Genomic DNA, 21846 nt, shown 5'->3' on the forward strand with positions numbered 1-21846 from the left:
TGTATTTCATTGTCTGTCAGAGTGCACGACTCTATATATTGGAAATTGTGGATATCACAAAGTTTTGAACACTCAACACAAAAGTATTCAAAGCTAACCGATTGCAATGAAGTTTGGTTTGTTTTTTGAAACATTTTTTTATCGCTCTTTCTGCTAAAACAAAAATGTATTTCTATGTTACTAACAGAATATATGGTATATATGTGGGCTCTCCTACAACTTTAAGTCTTAGAGGTCGTGAACCCACTTAAATATGAACTTAAAGTCTTAAGAAAAATCTCTGTAAATTCCTCATTTAGTTAGTTCCTTCATTCGACTTTTAATTTACAATAGAAATACAAAGAAAGCAAAGAATCATTTATCAACTGCTCGCCAGGGAGACAGCGAGAGTCTCCAGGGCTAATCTTTATGACTATTCCGGTGTTTCCGCTAGCCCTTTATCCGTTTCCCTCTCGGGTAAACTTTGCTGCAACACGTGCTACACGAAATGGGAATGACTGTGTGTGTGTCTATTTGGTCGTGTGTGGCAGCGGGAATACGGCTGCATGGGGATAATATTTTGCCAAACTTTATTGAATTCCCCCGGAAAATCTGCATGGCACTCGCACAAAACGGGGAAATTGCGATAGGGAAACTTACTAGACAGCAAACAATTGGCAAGAGGGGGGAATGGAAGTGAATTGAAAGCAAATTTATGGCAGCGCCAAAGTCAAATGGAAAACTCGAGAATTAAGGCAGTTTTTTTGTGTGCCTTTGGCAGATGGAATGTGTTTCTTAGTTATCCACAGAGAAAGAAAAAAACTGTGAAGCCAAATTTTTAAATCTAAACGTGTGAGACCTTTTATCATCAAATATTAAGCCCTGATCAAAATTGCTAAGCAAATGCCCAAGGGCCAATGAAAAAACTGTGATAACAAAACCGTGTGAAAAACGCTCGAGAAAAGAAAAACATTTAACTTAAAATCAGAAAACAAAACCCCAGGCATACAAAAGCAAGTGAGAGTGAGAACAGGAGGAGGAGAGGAGCAGGATTTAGTATTACAGAGAGGAGGATGCACTTTGGCCAGGCGGCAAGGCCATCTTTGGGGCTGCTCCTGGCGGTTGCTGTGGCTAAACGGTCGCCCAAGGACAAAACGGCAAGTTGATGTTGCTGCCATCTTGGCATCTAATTGGGGCCCTCCTCGTGCTCACGGCCACAGCGGGGGACTCCACCAACAACAAGATCATCTTGCCACAAATACTGAATGGTGGAGACGCCCCTGGCAAGCATCCATCCGGTACGAAGACAGCAAGCGGTGCCACAAATGGCGTGGGAGGCGGCGTAGGACACGTCGGAGTCATCGGTATTGCCACAGGAACTGGCAATACGGTGGTCGGAAGCAATGGCGTGATTGTTGCCGGTGGCGGTGTTGTGGCCAATGGCCAAACCACGAATTTAAACAGTGAGTATCCTTCGCATATTTATCTACTTTAAATTTATTCAAAGGCGAAATGCAAATGTTAGCGCTGTCTACACTGTTCTACATAAATTTGTGTGTGGTTTTTGGACAAAGCAAAATCCAACATTCAAGTGGAAAAAGTGGAAGCATTTAGCTAAATCGAATTAATTTTCGATTCAGGATGAGTCTGCAATAAAATAGAACTGCTTTTATATTTATTACAAAGACAATTCCATCTCAATCATCCTTTAGGGAACTATATATCTCACATATTTTACCATGTTATATGTTATAAGCGACGCTGTCGTTGGCTCAACATTCAACATGGAATGTCTTTAAATCCCCTAGCAGTTATCCCATACAAATATATCTTGGATATCCTTCTGCCACTTAAATTCGATCGAGTGCGAGTACTCGTTCAGGAAAATCTTTAAAAAGGGGTTTATTTTGATTACAATACATTTATATCTAAAAACAAATCCTTCAAAGCCTTTCGCAAATATAATGTCTCGTACTATTACAAGATAAGTCATTCAATAAATTGTTATTTGGTCTCGTGCCCCTATAACCCAACTCATCGCAATGCTCGATTCCTCCATTATTATTTGGCTCACCGGGAGCCCAGATATCCAATGTCAGGGGTTCTCCAGTTGCGAACCAATTATGTTTACCCACATTCGCTAAATCATTTCCTGAAGTCCAAAACAAATCATCGGGTCGCCCAAGTGTTTTTAGATACTCATGGATCAAATCCCATTCATCGATGGTTTCAAATGCAACCAGGTCAGACTTTATGCGCCGACACGACTCATAGGCATCGAACCAGTTCAATTTGATGCCTCTATCAAAATAGTATAAACCTTTGCCAATCTGAAGGAATGAAAAAGCGGTTATGTTGAGATAACCTAAAAAAGGATTCAGAGAATTTTGAAGCAGTAATATCACGCAGGAGCTTACCATCTACGACATCTGGTGTTGTAGTATAAGCCCCCGATAGGGAAAGTAAGAAAAACAAAAAGTTAAAGACTCCAGCTGATCGCAGCAACATTTTGATAAGACTGTACTATTCTACTCTAAGGTTGATTCTTTTATACCACAAAACAGATAAAGACTATCTTGCCATATCTATATTTGTTACAACAAATTTGTAATTTTAAAGTGCCTTAATAAATTATTAAATCACGAGTACTTTGCACTGCGGGTTCTAATCTTTTTTGTTTGCTTCGGTTTCAAGTGTCGTTGCGGGCATTATGTTAGTCAAGTCTAGGAGAATGTCTAGTCCATTGAAAGCGTAGTTAATCAAAACTCTGAAGTGGAGTGTAAATATTGCATTCTTACATTAGTCGAGTGTTGCCTGCTCCGTGGCTGTGGTTCTCTCGTTGCTGCCCCATCATGATGATGGCATCAATAACACGCGGATATCCATATCTGGTATCTCGGATCTCTCATCATACTTACACAGACAACAGGAGAGGGCGACATAGACAGGGTGACACATGGTAGGAAAGGGAAGTTATCCGCTCTGACAGAGAGAGAAAGATGGATAGAGACAGATAGAAAATAGAGAGGCGCCTCGGGTCATAAGTGAAACACGGCTTTATGCCAAAAATGAAAATCAGGCAGGCACGAAGCAGGAGGAGCAGCTGCTGGTGCTACCGCACAGATATGTGACGAAAAAGAAATGCGCCCCCGGGAGGGTTAAGTGTTGCTCTCTTTTTTGGATGTGAGTATATCCCACTCACATGCCCCCCATGCAAATGCCGGCTGTCATTGTTCTCAGGTGCAACAGAAGCCACCACAGCAGCAAGAGCAGCAGAGGATACAGAGTTTTGGTTGTGAAAGTCGAAGGTTTGGATACACTTGAAGAAAAAAAGGTATAGTTTAGATATGTTCCTGTTCCTACAACAAGTGGCAAATATCAGAGTTAAAGCATTTGCGAAGGGAACATTTTGTATGCAGATTATTCAAAATTAGAATATAAAAATAAAATGCTAGCAAATGTTCATTAAGTTTAACTCAGCGATTACGGGTGAACTAGAGTCGAAAATTCCTCAAAAAATATTCAAAAATCTTCTTAAAGCTTCAGCTGTTATGTCAAAATCTCTTCTAAAATATTTCCAATTTCGAACCAAGATTTTCACCTCCAAAGAGCATCTCCAATTCCCTGTCTTTCCCTAGGGTAAACTGTCATATCTTTTTTATTCCTATAACCCCAAGCTTTTGCATTCGTTTTGTTCTTGTTTTTGTTTGGAGGGCGTAGCAGAGTCCGCCTCGTCTCGGAAAATTTATATGCAGACACGCGCTCTGGCGCGAAAATTGCAGCTGGTTGAAATCCCATGATTATGCAGAGAATTTTGCTTCAACCAAACCCTCACCCAGAACGCCCACTGCGTAAACGTTGCACGCTTGACTTGCAACAGTGTTTGTTGCGTTGCATCCACACATTTTTTATGGGTGTCAATTTTCTAGGAGGAGCCTCGCCTCCAATGGATGGCCTTTTGCCTCTCGCGGGCTGGCTCGCTGGCCTTTCGCCTCTTGCGGGCTGGCTCGCTGGCCTTTTCTCTCTGTGGAGCCTTCACTAATTTATGCAACATTTTGTGTTATTGTTTCGTTAATTAGTTGCTGGGGCTTGCCAGACACTAGGGGGCATGGTCAAATGTGATACAAATGGGGTTGGTGATAGAAACAATGAACAAAGTAATAGATACCCTGGGAACCCAGTTTCAATGGGAAATTCTTCATAAGAGAAGGTTTAGTTTTCATCTAGAACCATTCAACAATTCCATTTAAAGGGTATATTCATGCCCTGTGGCCATGCTTTTCCATTCCAGTGTCAACTGTCGAATTTATATTGACTTGTGGCGCACACACAAATTTCCTCCTGCTCCTTCTCCACCCCAGTGCCAATTCCATTTGCAACAAATGTGTAACTCTATATCGTGTGTATATGGTATATATGTACATATGTATGTATATATAAGTTTGTACTCACCTTCTATATCCGGCAGGCAGACGGCAGCATACATCATAAATAGATAATTACGCCAAAGCCAATGGATGGAAACTGGCGTAGGCCTCTCCTCCATTTGTTTCTCTATCGTTTTGGCGTCTGTGAAAATATGGAAAATATACTCTGTATGTAGAACGAATGTACATAATCATAAATTGCAATTAAAATGTTGGGTCCCTCCAACGAATTTTCACATTTTCCACAAAGTGCAAATATCAAACGGAAAGGGCATAATTTCAAAGGACGCTTTTAATGTGGCAAATAAGAATTTTTTATTTAAAAAAAAATGACTAAAGTGGTGTATTTTATAGGTTAACTAATTACCCAAAATAATCCTCCAATTAAATCAAATTTTCTTTGGTTTATACATAAAATAAGTAAATCAACATTTAATTGCTCAGTTTATCACACATTCGAAAAGCCTTTGATCATTCTTTGAGCATCTTTACACGCTTAACTTCCAAAACATTTCCACTGAAATTCGAGTCGTTTATTATGCGCATAACCTGGTGCCATTTGCCAGGAGGTGGAGCACGGAAGGAATGCTAAATAATTGCTGTTGCAAATAGAATAACAGGTTAATTGAATGACCATATTCAAATCATTTGCCCCGTTTGCCTATCGTTTGCGCAAAATCAACAAAAATAGAATTTCTATGTACATATATCCAATATTTGATTAACTTACAAACAAATTAGAAACTAAATGATTTAGGCCAAGTCGTCGCCAGCCTCTCTAGAAAATCGCTACAGAGAATTTACCCCATTGAAATTCTACAGCCATTAAAACTTTAATGAATGCAGCATGCAACGTGCAGCAGCTGCTGCCTGCTGCATGCACGCAGGCGTGAGCCAAAAAGGGGCAAAAACGTTCAACTTGTTGATGTTTAAGGCAAAATATCAAGAGAGAGAGAGAGAGAGGATGGGTGTGCGCGAACATGTGTTTAATTATATTTGTACACATTTGCTATTGTTATTACAGGGTATTCAAAGAACAGAAAGGGTATATAACAGTATGTGTAGCTTGCAGACTATAGAAGGCAGAAGAATTATCTTTGGTTTGATTAAATATCAAAATTAAATTTTTTCACCTTAATTCCAAAACGCATTAAAAACTTTAACAGTGTCTGCTTGAAAAATATGATAGCTACAAAATTACACATTTTTTTGGATACAACGATAATAATGATAGTTGTCAATGCAATTAAGATAATCTATATTCCTTCAGATCCTATATTCCTTACCCCCAATTTCAAAGGTATCCCACAGTCCACAGTCCAATTCCTGCCCATTTACAATCTTTGTCCCACCGGCAGGGAAATGCCTCAACAGCAGCAGCAATAATGATTCCATGCAGAAATCAATGAAATAATTATTTTCCACTACCCCACCAAAGGATTTTTGCCAAACCAATGGTATTCCACACCTCCTCCCAGCCGAAACGCCCTTGGCGATTGGTCCCACAAAACATTTTTACAATTAATTTTGTGCGCATAATTGATTTTTATGGTTTATTTGATTATGCAAATACAAAATAGAAAATGCAATCCAAATGCGTGACATATTGACATAGGAACCATACACTTCAACCGCCCACCCGCTCCCTCGGAGCACAACCGAAAGAATAACTTAGTCAAATATGAATGTCAAATGAAAATTGAATAAATATTTTATGCACTAAATTAATTCGTATTCTCTTTTGCTATGTATTGAAATATATGTTTTGCAGCTGTTGTCGAAGAACCCGAATTTACTGAATACATCGAAAATGTAACTGTACCTGCTGGACGTAATGTTAAACTCGGATGTTCCGTTAAGAATCTGGGATCATATAAGGTAAGAAAATTTGACAAATTAATAGCATATGGCATGGAAAGAGCCTCTATTGGAGGATTCACAAAAATATTTTAAAAAAGCTTTTTCTGCACTCAATCATTTCTATGTCTAATATATGATATAAAAAACCAATTAAGTTGGAAAATTCCTTTAGAAAAATTAACTTCCATACGTTTTATTCCCATTAATAGTTTTTCCTTTCATTTATGAAATTCTTCTTTGCCTTCTTTGCAAATTAGCGCAAACAAAAATAATAAAAATTCGTCCTTTATCCATTTATCTATTGAAAAAAATACCCTTGAATGCACACAGTGCAGTGAGAGATAGAAGAGACCCTGAAAAGTGCTGACATTGCGTCTCGCTGCATAGTTTTTATGCATCATTAGCACAAAAATATAATCGAAAGAGAGGGAGAGTATAGGAAAGAGAAGGAAAAGCTTGAAAAGGACGTAAAATGATTTATTAATTAAGGAGCTTGTAATAAGTGCTAATGATTTGATTACTTGGCATAAAAACGGTGTTCAAACGGGAGATTAGTAGAGGCACACACAGAAAGAGAGAGAGGGAAAAGGAAGGCAGAATGGAATGCATAGCAAATGAGGCGCGAGGAACAGCGCGTGGAACCGATGATAAGACGGAAAACGGAAAAGTCAACTAATTAATTATACCTCAATGGACATTCACACACGATGATACGATGAGCAGACGACGACCCATCCAATTACCAACTTTAAAAGGAGGGATAGAGATAGTGAGAGAGATCCTTAGCTGTGGGCATCATTAAAGGACACTTTACACTGAAATTCCAAGCTGCAGCTCAAGTACCTATCGCAACATCATCAACCACTGGGCGAGTGCGGCTTGTTAGCCAGCAAGCAACCGAGGAACAAAATTCCCAGTAAACCCATTCAATAGTCTCGTCTGAGCGGAGTAGGAAATGGAATCAAATTGAGGTGTAAATGAGAGAGGGAGAGGACGAGAGAAAAACCGACATACAGGAACGTGCAGTGCATTAGGAAAAACTGCTGAGGAAAAATGCCAAAAGGAAAAGTGCAGCTCCTCTTTTTAGTTTCTTCTGGTTTAGCCTTAGAGTCTTATGGCATGTTTAAGTAGCAATAGCAGTGGCAGAACGTAGTGGCATGTGGCAGTACGCAGTGGCAGTGGCAGGGCGTCCTGTAAGTAAGGTTACACTCCTTGCTACACATACACACACGCCTCAGTACTCTTTCAGCTACTACTAGATGCATGTAATTCAGACGAGCTATCACCAGATATACTCACACTCACAGGATACGCAGAGGATCCTGTAACCGGGTTTGCGTTTATTTTTATATGCGACACCACTATGATGCAATTTTCTCGCTTCCGTTTTCTGCCTTTTCCAACGCGTTTTTCCATTTTCTTTTTTTTAGTACTTGCTGAGTAAAATTGCTGAGGATATGTAGTCCCTAAACTGGATACCATAAATGTCTGTGTCTCCTTTAGTAGTAGAATGCACAGAAAATTCCATTGGGGGGACAAGTTATTAAATAGTTTTAGCTTCCATTTCAAATGTTAATACGGGGAACTAGAGGCCACTAAATGGTGAAAAAAAGGAGCAAAGAAATGTGCTGTTGAGACTGCAGTGGAAATTTGATTCCGAAATATAATAGTAATAAACAAACATTCTCTCTCTTTTACAGGTAGCATGGATGCACTTTGAGCAGAGTGCCATTCTTACCGTTCACAATCACGTGATCACTAGGAATCCACGGATCAGTGTAACGCACGACAAGCACGACAGGCATCGCACGTGGTATCTGCACATCAATAATGTCCACGAGGAGGACAAGGGACGCTATATGTGCCAGATCAATACGGTGACGGCCAAAACGCAGTTTGGCTACCTAAATGTTGTGGGTGAGTGGACCAAAAAACTTGTGCGAAAATCTAATCAACGAAGGGAGACGCTCCCCTGAGGTACCGGGTCGGTCCCAGCCCCATGGGTCTGCGTTTTGGCCAAAGGGCAAGTGAAAATCGCACCGGAAAATCCTGTGCAAATACGCGGTGAATTAAAAAATAATTTATGTGCCTTTAAGCACAGGGAAAAACAACAGAAAAACAAAACAAAATCGAAAACGAAAACAGGCGAAAGCCAAACGAGAGTCCGGCGTCCAGAGCACAGAACGAGACCCAAGAGCAGGCACCCGAAAGTGTGGAGCACAGTTCAGTGAATCCTGTGAATCCAGAATACTTTGCACAGGCGAAATTATTTTCCATGCCTTGCGCAAACAACAAACAAATTATTAAAAATTTCATGCGATATTTGTGGAAGGGAAATGAGCGAATGCGCGCAAGCTTTTAATTAAAAAAAATATAGTACATCCGCAAAGAAAGTAAAAATAAGAGAAATTAAGCTAAAAAATTGCAACAAAAAAGAGTCAATTTTCCACAACAGAAAATGTAGCCTTAACAATAAAATATTTGCTAATGAAATTTGCAATTAAATTGATAGCTGAATGTGGATGATTTTCTCTGACTAATGGTGTTAGAATGTAACACTGAAAAAGGTTATAAAAATATATCTAAAATAAAAGAAAACAAATAGTTCTACAATTCGAAAATATTAAGCAATAATAGGTAGGAGGCCAAAGCTTAGTTCTAGATATAAAGAAAATAGTTATCGCACTTTAGTATTAAATTATCCATATTTGTATCCCCTTCTGCAGTTCCCCCCAACATTGATGACTCGCTGAGCTCCAGCGATGTGATTGTCCGCGAGGGGGCCAACATTTCGCTGAGGTGTCGGGCGAGTGGTAGCCCGAGACCCATTATCAAATGGAAACGGGATGATAACTCCCGCATAGCCATCAATAAGAATCACATAGGTAAGTGCAGAATGTTCACAACATGGAGAGGGCGAATGGGACTGGGGGGCTGCACTGCATCAATCATTTAACACTGTCCTCTATTTTTCTCTTTCCATGTCTCCTCTTCAGTCAACGAATGGGAGGGCGATACATTGGAGATAACTCGCATCTCTCGATTGGACATGGGCGCCTACCTGTGCATCGCCTCGAATGGGGTGCCCCCAACGGTTTCCAAGCGCATCAAAGTCAGTGTCGACTGTAAGTATCCCTCTTTAATGGAGCTTCCTTGTCAACCTCAAAAATGATAAAGCGACTCCCCTAGAAAATACTGTCATATTTCCCCCTAAATCCTTTGGTTTACCATTCGATGGCGTGTACTTTCCTGAAAGTTGTCTAAATATAAACTTGGGTTATCTTTCATTTATTTTTAGATGTTCTTTGCAGTGTCCTTTCCGGTTTTCAATTTATTTTGATGACCAAAAGACATGTTTGGCTCTTAAAATTCCTTTTCCTTTATTTTTGTGTGTCTGTTGCAACTAAAATTTCCATTTGACGGATCAGCGGATTAAAGTCGAGAATCTGGGTAGCGGTTTTCCACGTTACAGTGGAACAAGTGGGAAAAAAGTGTTGTTAAACTTGAAGGAGAAGCTGTGTGAATTTTAAATGAAAACGGAAAAATTAAAATTGTTTTCCAAGAGTGTCCTGCGCATTTTCTGCTCCTATTTTAAATGTATTTTCCATAGTTTTTCATGGATTTCTTTGAGACCACAACAATCTGTGCTTAAACTTTCAGCAGCCTTTTTTCTACTTTTTTGCAATTTGAAACACACACTTGTAGCTGTATCTGAGGCTTAAGCCCGGAGCACGTAAAACGACAACAAGAAACAGCTGCAGAAAGAAAGAAAAAACGAGAAGAGACGTGTGAGACGCTTCTTACGCGCCACAACTTTTATACCCGGCACTCAGTACTACATCTGCACCTTAGCGGTTATTTGTAAAATTTTACATTTTTTCTTCATCTGTCATCTACATCAACAACACTACTCACGCCAACACGCTTCTTTAGCTCGCCACCCTCCCCTAGAGCCACACACTGCAGAGTCAGGGCAGAGACGTGGCAGAGGCAGAGACGTGTCAGAGGCAGAGGCCACAAACAGCGCGAAGCAGAGTGTGAATGAGAGAATGTGTAAAAAACAAATATAAGCTGCGGGACGGGGTGGGTTTAGCCACTGCAAATTAATTTTTTCATTGTGGCCATAATAATGATCCAATCGGATCCCAATGGTGATCTGATAGATATGGTCATTTCCTACGGAATGGCGTCTTTAGTTTTCTTTTATCTTAAAAATTGTAGGTTTGGCAGGTTTTCGCCCTTTTGCGGGGGCGGAAGGGGGCGGGGCTCATTGTTGAAATACACTGGTTTCAGTGTGAGCATACATCAGTCTGGATGCAAAATTTGGTGGCTCTAGCTCTTAGAGTCTCTGAGAACTAGCCGACAAACAAGACGGACAGACGGACGGACTGACAGACCGACAAACAGACATGGCTCTATCAACTCGGCTATTGATGCTGATCAAGAATATATATACATACTTTATGGGGTCGGAAACGTTTCATTCTGAACGTTACATACAATCGTTATTCGCACAAATACAATATACCCTATTTACTCTTCGAGTACCGGGTATAAAAAACAAACACATGAAATGATGGAATCAAATCACCGCGTTCGTTGTGGCTGTTGTGCAGTTTTTTAAGATTTATTACTGGCGACAGACAGCCAGCCAGACAAGCCACATCACATGTGTTGTCAAGCTCCTGTCAAGCCGCGCTCCCCGCAGGATGCAAGGCAGTCAACAGCCATGTCCCACAGTCGTCACAGAAATTTCCTCGTTTGCTGTCACTTAAAAATGCCGCAAGCATAAATCTATTTCTGTGTGGGTTTTCGCTACTGAAATTCAACGGGGGAAAACAAGCAACGAAGAGGGGGAAGGGAGAGTCCTTCCCACAAAAAGTGCAATACAAATTACACGTGTGCGCACAGCAGCGGTCAGCGGCAAAAACACACAAAAAACCAATAGAAGAAAGTCGAAAATTGTCCCTTCCCCCTTGATTGCGAGAGTTTTTGTGGGTGGAAATGGAGCGAAAAGAATTGTTGGACCGAAAAGCTTCTTTAAAGGAAAATCTTCTATGAAGACATCATTTATGGAAAGCAAATATCTTCATAAATCAAGGAAATTGTCATAATCAGTTTCCATCAACACAGAAGCCAAAGAAAAACTGAAGGCCCTTGAAAGCCTTTTATTTTCTATAGACAATTGTCCTCTAAGAATAGACGCCATCTCCTGCCATTATCCAGCCATTCTCTGCTGTCCGGCAATCAAGTCAATGCCATCGTCATTTCCCATTTACACAAAACTCTCACACTAATTCCACAAACATTGTTCCTCCATGGAATGGCATTGTGCCCCAATCAATGGTCGCAGCGCTCCTTCACTTGCAACAGAAAAAAAAATAAGAAGGTAATCCTCCCTGCAAATCTATTCGTTGATTCCCGAACCCCTTTACGAGGCTTCATTAACGGCTAATTTTCAAGTTGTTTACACTCGACAGTTCACCTCTTTTTTTTTGCTTCTTCCTCTGCAGCTTTTCCGCACAGTTTTTTCTCTGTAATTTTCTATGTAGAAAAAAAATGTCACTCAGTGTCCAGTGCACCTTCTGCCACCGGTTTGGATTGGGAGGGACTAAATTATTGTTGACTTAAGTCCTTGTTGGACGCCCGCCCGTCGACTTGGGTTCTGTGTGGCACTTAGCAGCTGCTTGGCGAGCGTTCTTTCTCTCTGCTCCTCTCTGCTCCGCTTCCTCCAGAGCTGGTATCCACTCTGCTCCTCCGCCTTTCACCAATATTGTCGCCACTCAATTGTAATTTAAATCAGTGCCCGGAAACGTAACGAAACGAAAGAAAAGTCGAATAAAGGAGTCGCAGTCAGGAGTGGGACTCGGTGAGTGGTAAAGAAGCTGTTATCCCGGGACAAATGTTTGTCCTGCCAGAGGGGAAAACCACTTGAGCAGAGGCGGTGCTCCTTCGAGGGGACTCTCTTCTTTTGCAAGGGCAATTAAAATGAATGGAAACTGAGGGAAAATAAGGAAAACGACGACAAGATAACTTCAAGGTGATTTCTACCACTTGACTTGAGCTTAAGCTCTCGCACTCGCTCTCCGCTCTGAAACATTCAGGCAGGAGGGGTACAGAAATCAACAGAAATTATATCAATATAAAATATCTCTGCATGGCATACGAAATTACAATACCCGGAGACATTCACCCTGTATTTATTATGTAAATGGGAATGATGTATTCTTAAAAACTCATCAAAATTTCACAGCCCAAAACGTCGATATAACCATTTACAATGTCTTTCCACAGCAATACTTTAATTTTTTCTGGAACAACTTAAGGCGCCCACAATTCTAAGAACATACCCTTTGGTTTTATCATAGATCTTTATATTTTCTAACGAAAGTCAAACTTTCACTGCAATTAGAAAATCAGTTTACATAAATTGAAAAACCACCTTGATTTTCCCTTAAAATCATTCTTTAAAAATTCTTTGAGTACAGGGTATATTTAGTTTTATATCCACCCAAAGAAACCCACATTTCTTGCTCTTTTTTCATACATTCCTTTACTGTTGCAGGACGATTCTTTGGGTACAAGTGGCGCCAGGTTAAGGGTCGTTTGTGGCACATGTGCCCCTTTTTTTTGTTGTTGCCTTGATTTCTTCTTGAGTTCTTGAGGGAACTTTTCTCTGTGTTTCTTGTGTTGTGCCATTTGGTTGCACAAAGAGGCAACAAATCAGTATGCAGTCAGAAATGCGAGGATATATGTAGAGAAAGGAAGAAAGAAGCAAAACTACGGAAACAGAAACTGAATTTGTTGCTTCCTGCTTGTTAAGCAACGCACGCCATGAAAATAAAACCTAAACGTATGCGACTACGACTCTGTATGTGCGTTTCCAGGGAACTAAAGGACAACGTATGCAAGCTGTCACACAGAAGTTGTTTTAACAAATTGTTTGGGGCAAAATCTGTTTCCTAAACAAAAACGAGAAGGGACGTGTGAGACGCTTCTTACGCGTCACAACTTTTATACCCGGCACTCAGTACTACACCTAACCTTAGCGGTTATTTGTCAAATTTTACATTTTTTCTTCATCTGTCATCTACATCAACAACACTACTCACGCCAACACGCTCCTTTAGCTCGCCACCCTCCCTTAGAAACACACACTGCAGAGTCAGGGCAGAGTCGTGGCAGAGGCATAAACTGCGCGAAGCAGAATGTGAATGAGAGAATGTGTAAAAAACAAATACAAGCTGCGGGACTTGCAAATTAATTTCTTCATTGTGGCTATAATAATGATCCAATCGGATCCCAATTTGGTGATCTGATAGATATGGTCATTCCCTACGGAATGGCGTTTTTAGTTTTCTGTTATCTTCAAAATTGTAGATTTGGGAGGTTTTCGCCCTTTTGCGGGGGCGGAAAGGGGGCGGGGCTCATTTTTGAAATACACTGGTTTCAGTGTGAGCATACAGCAGTCTGTATTCAAAATTTAGTGGCTTTAGCTCTTATAGTCTCTGAGAACTAGCCGACAAACAAGACGGACAGACGGACGGACTGACAGACCGACAGACAGACATGGCTCAATCGACTCGGCTATTGATGCTGATCAAGAATATATATACTTTATAAGGTCGGAGACGTTTCCTTCTGTGCGTTACATACATTCTCTTTGTGCAGAAATACAATATACCCTATTTACTCGTCGAGTACCGGATATAAATATTATTCACAAAGGAGCAGCCAATCAAAATATCATCGCAGAAGAAATGTTTGCAGTTTTTCCGCACTCCTTTTTGCAGCTCCCACACTTTGGGTAGTTTGAGTTGATCCTAACCCATTGACAACTTAATTAAGCTGTTCATTTCATCACACTTAAGCCTGTATTTTTATTAAAAGGATTATATCACACAACCGCTAAAAAAGGGGTTTGGGTTTCATGCCTCATCAAAAATACAAGAAGGCACAGAGCCGCTGCTGGCAGATACTCTTCAGGGCAAAAAAAAATAAATCCTGCCCCAACCTGACGCTAATTTGCGTCCAAAAGCTGATTAAAAATTCAATTGGTGGTACAAACAGAAGGTCTGGGCTGCTGCCTCCATTCACACCATTTTATGCTACAATTTTTTTGTGTTAGTCTTCAGCTTAATTGCCATCTCACGGTGGACATAAATTCACAAAAGGTAAAAGCAGCAGCGGCCAAAAAAATACCAGAGAGGGAAAGAGAGAACATGAGAATGGTCCTCCATTGTGGCACTTAATGATGATGAAGATTCCTCTGATTCTACCTCCTTCTGCTCCTCCACCTCGTAACGAACACTGACAATAATTCTGAAAGAAAAACCAGTAATGCTCGAGTGTTCATTAGTCCCCTCTTTTCGTGACATTTTCACCACGTTTTTTTCTTTCGCCCATTTTTTCCATTTAATATCTTAATTAAAAATGTGCGCCGAATGCGCGAGAAGTGTGGTTTTTCGTCTGCTCAAAACCAAAGGTTGCAATTCTATAGATACAAAGACACAAAAGTTACAGGCTGAGGGCAGAATGAGTATCTGGCAAGATAAGACATTTTCGTGTTCGTATTCGTATTCGTATTCGCATTCCGAATAATGCTATTCATGGAATAGTTTTTTATTCTCAAGAACTTTCTCTCGCGCTCTCTGGTTGTTTCTTTTCTGAGAGACTTTTTCTTGCAATTCAAATGAAATACGCTAGAAAAAATGTTTCGAAATTTGAATTAAAATCTGGCAAAAACAAAGAACCAGAAACATCAGTGTGAAAATCTAGATATCTCTTGTATGAAAAATATATGAAAAAAATGTGGAGTTCGTTTGAGAGGAAAAAAGGAAATGAAAGTGAAAATGTACATTTTATAGGTTGTAGGGAATCTTTCCTATCTTTAATTAATTCCTCTCTCTATAGTCCCCCCAATGCTGCTCATCCCACATCAATTGGTTGGCGCACCAGAAGGTTTCAATGTCACCATCGAATGTTTTACGGAGGCGCATCCCACATCTCTCAATTATTGGACACGCGGCGAGGGACCAATCATACACGATTCGCACAAGTACAAGTGAGTTCCAGTATGCAGGAAAATGTACCCCAAAACATATATTTTAAGTCAATTTTAAAGAGAGTTTAACTTAAGAAGAGATTAAGACAGAGATTTATGATTGAAGAGTGCCAAAAGGGGAATTCTCTGATGATAGATTCCTGAGCTGATTCTCTTAAATATTTTCATGTATAAAAACCAAAATGTGTAAACGCTTTATTTTCCACATTTTCAGAGTTGAATCAAGCGTTGGCGTTCCTGCCTACAAAACGCACATGAAGCTAACGATCATAAATGTAAGCAGCGGCGATGATGGCATCTACAAATGTGTGGCCAAGAATCCCAGAGGAGAGACAGATGGCATTATTCGATTGTATGGTAAGTAAAAGAGAGAGATGAAGACATGAGAGAACTTCAGAATGCAATTAGGAATCGGCATAAGGAGAATGTTTTCTGACAAAAGTTTCAGGCAAATGCGTTTTTAATGGAAGGAAAACAGAAAATCTTGAGATAATCTTCGAGCATTTGCTGGGGTAGAATTTCCCATTTAAGTGCGTGACATTTCTTCTTAAAGTTTCAGTTTCTTCATATCCCAACTAATTAAGCTCTCGATGTCTGGGAGTCATTTTGGAGCTCTGTGAAGCATTGAAAAACTACCGCCGCATTGGCCTTAACACAAATTGACAAATCTAAGCCATTTAGACGCCCGAAAACAAAGGCCAAATGAAAGAGCAAAAAGAAACGCAGAAAAAAAAAAATAAAGAATGAAAGAAGGAAAGAAATCTCGAACGATTGTCCGAGGATGTCCGTCCGTGACTTAATTGCCTCACTACGAATTGCCATCAAGGCATCCCAGACATGCCACATGGCACATGTGCCACCCTTCCTGCGGCATGGAATCGCAATTGACTTGAATGAACCTGCCCTAGAGAAGGATAGGGAGAGCGAGGCAGGGTTTGCCTGCTCGTTGAGCAGCGCCATAATCAAGCCAGTGAAAAATCAAGTCACGTCCTTTTTGGTCCGAAGGTGTGGAATTTTTTCGGCCAGGCTGTGCCTCTGCTTCTCGGGTTTAGCCTCCAAAGAAGAAGGAGCAGCAGGACCCCTCCTGTACATGAGGCAACTTTAAACTACATATATGTATGTAGTATACGTTGCAAGTGCCGCTCCTCAAGTTGCAAGTTAATATCACGTCTTTACGTTTAATTACGTGATGGATTCGCTCGTTCGCAGCTCAAGAAAATTTAAACTTATAGATTGTGGGCAATTTCGTTTGCAAAAGCAAAGAGGAAAACGCCCAAGGATGTGATGGAACTTTAATATAACATTTGTTCAAGATAAAAATATAGATAAATTGTGGAAGAATATAAACGAAAGCAAAAAGTGCACCTTGGTAGAGAGATATACTTACTGTAGAATTTCATTCACATTTATCGCAAAAAGCCATCAAACACCATCAACTTTTGGTGGAGGGAGAGACTTATGTAGCTCCCCTTGCAACTGCCATTTGACATATTTCATTAATTTCTGATTTGGCAATATCCTCCACCAGTAAAACGATTTTACATATGGAAACAGTTTTTGGTAATTTAGTGGAAAGTGCAGCTGAGCTGTGATTCGGAATTGCAAAAATTTCCATTCGAATTATAATTTGCAACAAATTGAAATGTGGAAAGCATATGAAAAGTCATTTTTAGTAGGATGGAGGGTGGTTATAAATATACTCCCGCACATGTGTCTATGTAGATGTGTTTTACACATTATTATGGAAATGGAAATACGGAGTACGGCAAATAATTATCATTTTGCTTAATCCAATGGAGCGTATGAAATGCAAAAATTCAAAAGAGACAAAACAATAACAGCAACACAACAAAAAAAAAAACGCTGGAGATTTTTAAATAAATAAAAAAGAGTCAAATAAAATGTAAAATAAGATACAAATACATACATATTTAAATAAATAAATAAAGGACACAAGTAAACTTGAAATAAATAATGAACAAAAAGTAAGAGACCAACAAATGGCATGCATGAAACGTGGTAAAAATTCCAAATTGAAAAATGTAAATTTTATGAAAACAAGATTCAGTTGTTTTTTGTACAAAATAGAATATGAGTCGACTGGGGGGTAGGGTAGGGTGTGCCGATATAGCTTTGTTCATTGTTGATGCGAGGAAATTTAAAGTAAATGAACGTGTGATTTATAGGAAAGCCAACGCATGAAATGAAAGGCACACAAAATCTATATATGTATATAAAAGAAAGTCGTATTTGTTACAACACTTATAACTCGAGAACGGCTGGACCGATTGCCATGGTTTTTGATTTGTTGGATTTGTTTCCGTCCCGAGTAGCAGAATACATCTTAAAAACAACTTATGGCCTGTTTGTTGCGGCTTTAAAGCCAAAACTATATTTTTTTGTGAAGACATCATGTGTGTGTTCAGAAATTTGTCTAAAAAGTTCATTTGTTCATTTGTTGTTCATTTGTATTTTTGTAATCATATTTAAAATTTGTTTTATTTATTTGTTTAATTTGTATTAATCATTTTAATAACAATGCCGCGTCCTAGAAGATCTAATCTTTCCCAGCGAAGCCGTAATGCAATTAGGCAACGGAATATCGAGAGTCAATTATCTGATGGAGAACGAGAAATTGCACGAGAACAACGCCGCATTAGTATGGAGCAAAGAAGGGCATTAATTCGTGCTTCTCAAACACAAGAGCAAACAGAGAGAAATCGTCGAGCTTATCGTACAGATGAACAGAGGAATAATCTTCGAAGTGCAAGAAGAAATGGTTCAAGCGTTTCTGTATCACTGCGAACTGTTAATGGTATCGTGTGCCCCACATTTAGTGCAGCATGTCAAGAGCTAAATTTGCTTGAAAACGATACTCATTGGGACACGACAATCGCTGAAGCAATTATTTCTGCATGTCCAAGTCAGATACGCACATTATTTGCTATCATCATTTCAACATGCTTCCCATCGAACCCACGTGACCTGTGAAACAAATACAACGATAACATGTCAGAAGATATTTTACATCGAATTCGCGTCAGCTCAAGAAATTACGATCTTGAGGTGAATGAGGAGATCCATAACCAGACTTTGCTCTTGATCGAAGATATGTGTTACCTCATGTGCGGCAGTTTGTTAGTTAGGTTAGGAAGCCAGCGCCAGATCGCGGAAAGAATTACGCATTTAATAGAGAATAATAGAGTTCAAACGAATGTACCTCTGTTGAATCCTAAGCAGAGGGAAGTCTATGATACACTGATTAATGCAATTGATGATGGAAATGGCGGCTTATTTTTTTTGGATGCCCCCGGTGGAACTGGGAAGACATTCCTCATGTCATTGATTTTGGCCACTGTACGTGCGAGATCCGAAATTGCGGTAGCAATTGCTTCTTCTGGAATAGCGGCCACATTGTTAGACGGATGCCGTACGGCTCACTCTGCGTTAAAATTAAACCTTCAAACTACTGAACAACCGACATGTAACATTTCGAAAAACTCCGCAATGGCCAAAGTTTTAGTAGCATCAAAAATCATCATATGGGACGAATGCAACAAGAATAACAAGAAGGGACGTGTGAGACGCTTCTTACGCGTCACAACTTTTATACCCGGAACTCAGTACTACATCTGTACATTAGCGGTTATCTACATCTACAACACTTCTCACACCAACACGCTTCTTTAGCTCGCCCCCCTTCCCTAGACCCGGACACTGCAGACTCACGGCAGAGGCAGAGCCAGCGGCCGGAGGCCAGTGTGCGGCCACTGCGCGAAGCAGTGTGAATGAGAGAATGTGCAAAAAACAAATATAAGCTGCGGAACGGGTTGGGATTGGCCACTGCTAATTAATTTCTTCATTGTGGCTATAATAATGCTCCAATAATGCCCCAATGTGGTGATCTGATAGATATGGTCATTCCCTACGGAATGGCGTTTTTAGTTGTCAGCTATCTTCAAAATGTAGATTTGGGAGGTTTTCGCCCTTTTGCGGAGGCGGAAGAGGGCGTGGCTCATTTTTTAAATACACTTGTAACAGTGTGAGCACCCAGAAGTATGGATGCAAAATTTGGTAGCTCTAGCATTTATGGTCTCTGAGATCCAGGCGCTCAACAAGACGGACGGACAGACAGACATGGCTCAATCGACTCGGCTATTGATGCTGATCAAGAATATATATACTTTATGGGGTCGGAGACGTTTCCTTCTGTGCGTTACATACATTCACTTTGTGCACAAATACAATATACCCTATTTACTCTTCGAGTACCGGGTATAAAAAGCCTCATATTTTCCGCTCATTTTTCAGTCTCCTATCCACCAACAACAGTATCATCGGGCACAACCGACTCCCATTGGGAGCGGGAAAATGGCATCAATGGCAATAATTACGCCTATGGGGGCTCCGATGGCCAACGCTCCATTTATGGACAAGATAAAAGTGAGTAAAATATCATCTATTGCTAAGAAAACTCCCCGGAGAGAGCCGCATCATATCATGCTATTCGTTGGCTTGTTCTTTGTGTGATTTATATTTCATTTCATGTTCCACCACCATTCATCATCCAGATACGAGATATCAATCGAATTTGAATGAAATCGGTTTATCTGAACAAAAATCCTTCCTAGATAAGACCCAAAATCCATTGGCGGCCAATGGCAATGGCAATACACAAGATTCCGAGGCTGCAGGAGCCAACAGGGGAGCCCAACCAGCCAAGGCCATTGCGTGGATGCTCCTGTTTCTCCCAGCAACAACAATCTTGTTAACAATCCGCCAGCCAGCGGTTGGTTCTCATAGCTCTACTGTAAGTGTAAGGCTCTGAACTATGGTATGGGACTAGATCTAAGGCTTCAACCGTAATGTTAGCAAACAAACAAAAAATAATACTATATTTAATCGTATAGAAACACTAGTGGAAACGAGACCCTAATTACGATCCGCCCTTCCCCCATCCAGGCCTCTAGAGACAGACAGAAAGAATGGGAGAGAGAGCTTGTTATATGCATATGTATATCCATCAAATCACATTTACATATATAAATATTTATACTCTATATATATAAATCTATGTATAGGAACAACCAAAACGAAAATAAACGAAAGGGTAAATGCAATTTCATTTTGCTTTCAATGCTGTGCTTCAAAACTGAGAAATCGTTTCACATGATTATATCGGATCGTATAATGTATCTATCACATCATCTATCTATCTCTATATAGTATATATATTTGTGCGTTAAACGCTGATAAATACACAAGAAAAAACACTCATGAATATAAAAAACATACAACACAGAAATATATGTATAACTTATGCCTTAAGGATTGCAAATGAAATATTTATACATAGATTTATAGATCCACACCACACATATCGAGCATAGAATATGTTAAGTATAAAATTCAGAATAATTTATTTAGCTTTATTTTGGGAACTATTTTTAAAGCTTAAATTGGAATGGGAAAAATCCTTGGAATAAAATACCAACAAAATATTACAAAAAAATGGCAGAGGGACACCAAACAACAATTTCTTAGTAAATTTTTTAGAGCAGAAAATTCCAAAAATATCAAAACATAAAGAAATAAAATCTCTTAACATTTCTATAATTTCTTTTATATGTTTTAAAAGAAATAATATTCAGAATTAAGGGATCTTCAAGCTCTTACGATAAGGGAGCTTCCTATTTCTTTTACAAGTACCCTTCCAATCTTCTTCCAGTCATCAGTCAGAATTAATGTTCTGTTTCATCAATCAACAAACAGAGAAATAAAATTATTTAAGTAGCTTGTAAGTAAAGGCTTACTATGTAATGTAAAGATTAAACCAGATGTTAAACATATAAGCTAAAAAATTAAAATAACAAACAAATACTAATGTGTTGCTTTATAACTACATTTACAAATTAACAAACAATGAAAATGAAACAATGTTGAATAATGAGAAATATATTTGGAATCGAATGATGAAACACACACACAAACAGAACACACAGCACATATAATCGCATATATGTATACAACACAGTTACATACGTACAAATGTAACATGTATTTAAGCATATAAAATGAGTTGTAACTGAAGCATTAAATTAAATAAAAATCCCAAAGAAGACACAAATAAAGGGAATAGTACTCCAAACGGAGGGGCTGGGGCTTGGGTAAGTAATGGAAATGGCATGGCAGAGAGAATGCACATAACGCCGTAAAAATGATGTGTTAAATGCTTAATTAGCAACCAAATTAAACAACGCCTCGTTGCAAACAATTGGCCCAACATTAATATTAACCATTAAAAAAAGGAAATAAAAGCGAAACTCGGCAAAACATTAATAAACAATTAACCTGCTTCCAATGGCATTTTTTTTGTTTTTGTATTTGTATTTGGCTGACATTTGCGGAGAGAGGATGTTACGATTTAAGGTTAAGGGTTTCAACGTTAAAACATAAATAAATAAACAAGTTAAAAACAAATAAATAAAAAATATATAAATAAATAATAAAATACCA

General features: G+C 39.4%; 2 protein-coding genes across 3 annotated transcripts; one reads left to right on the forward strand and one right to left on the reverse strand.

Annotated features, from left to right (window-relative positions):
- Positions 1-806: 806 nt before the first annotated feature.
- Positions 807-20326, forward strand: LOC117901869 (neurotrimin). Of its 2 annotated transcripts, none has more exons than XM_034812825.1 (9): positions 807-1442; positions 6178-6284; positions 7967-8183; positions 8993-9151; positions 9263-9391; positions 15180-15330; positions 15545-15687; positions 19642-19773; positions 19902-20326. In XM_034812825.1, exons 1-9 carry the CDS (start codon positions 1145-1147, stop codon positions 20156-20158), a joined length of 1593 nt encoding a protein of 530 aa, XP_034668716.1. In that variant the 5' UTR covers positions 807-1144; the 3' UTR covers positions 20159-20326. The 2 variants fall into 2 exon arrangements, with proteins under 2 accessions (XP_034668716.1, XP_034668717.1); XM_034812826.1 differs by having other exon boundaries at positions 808-1442; positions 19962-20325.
- Positions 1857-2510, reverse strand: LOC117901870 (C-type lectin 37Da-like). Its single transcript, XM_034812827.1, has 2 exons — positions 2397-2510; positions 1857-2344 (listed from the first exon to the last, which is right to left on the reverse strand). The coding sequence occupies exons 1-2, from the start codon at positions 2485-2487 to the stop codon at positions 1923-1925; spliced, it is 513 nt and encodes a 170-aa protein (XP_034668718.1). The 5' UTR covers positions 2488-2510; the 3' UTR covers positions 1857-1922.
- Positions 20327-21846: the final 1520 nt, after the last annotated feature.

The sequence above is a fragment of the Drosophila subobscura genome, chromosome U (genome assembly GCF_008121235.1).
Source record: "Drosophila subobscura isolate 14011-0131.10 chromosome U, UCBerk_Dsub_1.0, whole genome shotgun sequence".
Lineage (NCBI taxonomy): Eukaryota > Metazoa > Arthropoda > Insecta > Diptera > Drosophilidae > Drosophila > Drosophila subobscura.

Coding starts and splice junctions, on each gene's coding strand:
- LOC117901869 (XM_034812825.1), top strand. CDS start 1,145: ATGTTGCTGCCATCTTGGCATCTAATTGGGGCCCTCCTCGTGCTCACG. Junction 6,285..7,966: donor AGAATCTGGGATCATATAAG/GTAAGAAAATTT, acceptor TCTCTTTTACAG/GTAGCATGGATGCACTTTGA. Junction 15,331..15,544: donor CACGATTCGCACAAGTACAA/GTGAGTTCCAGT, acceptor CCACATTTTCAG/AGTTGAATCAAGCGTTGGCG.
- LOC117901870 (XM_034812827.1), bottom strand. CDS start 2,487: ATGTTGCTGCGATCAGCTGGAGTCTTTAACTTTTTGTTTTTCTTACTT. Junction 2,345..2,396: donor AACACCAGATGTCGTAGATG/GTAAGCTCCTGC, acceptor ATCCTTTTTTAG/GTTATCTCAACATAACCGCT.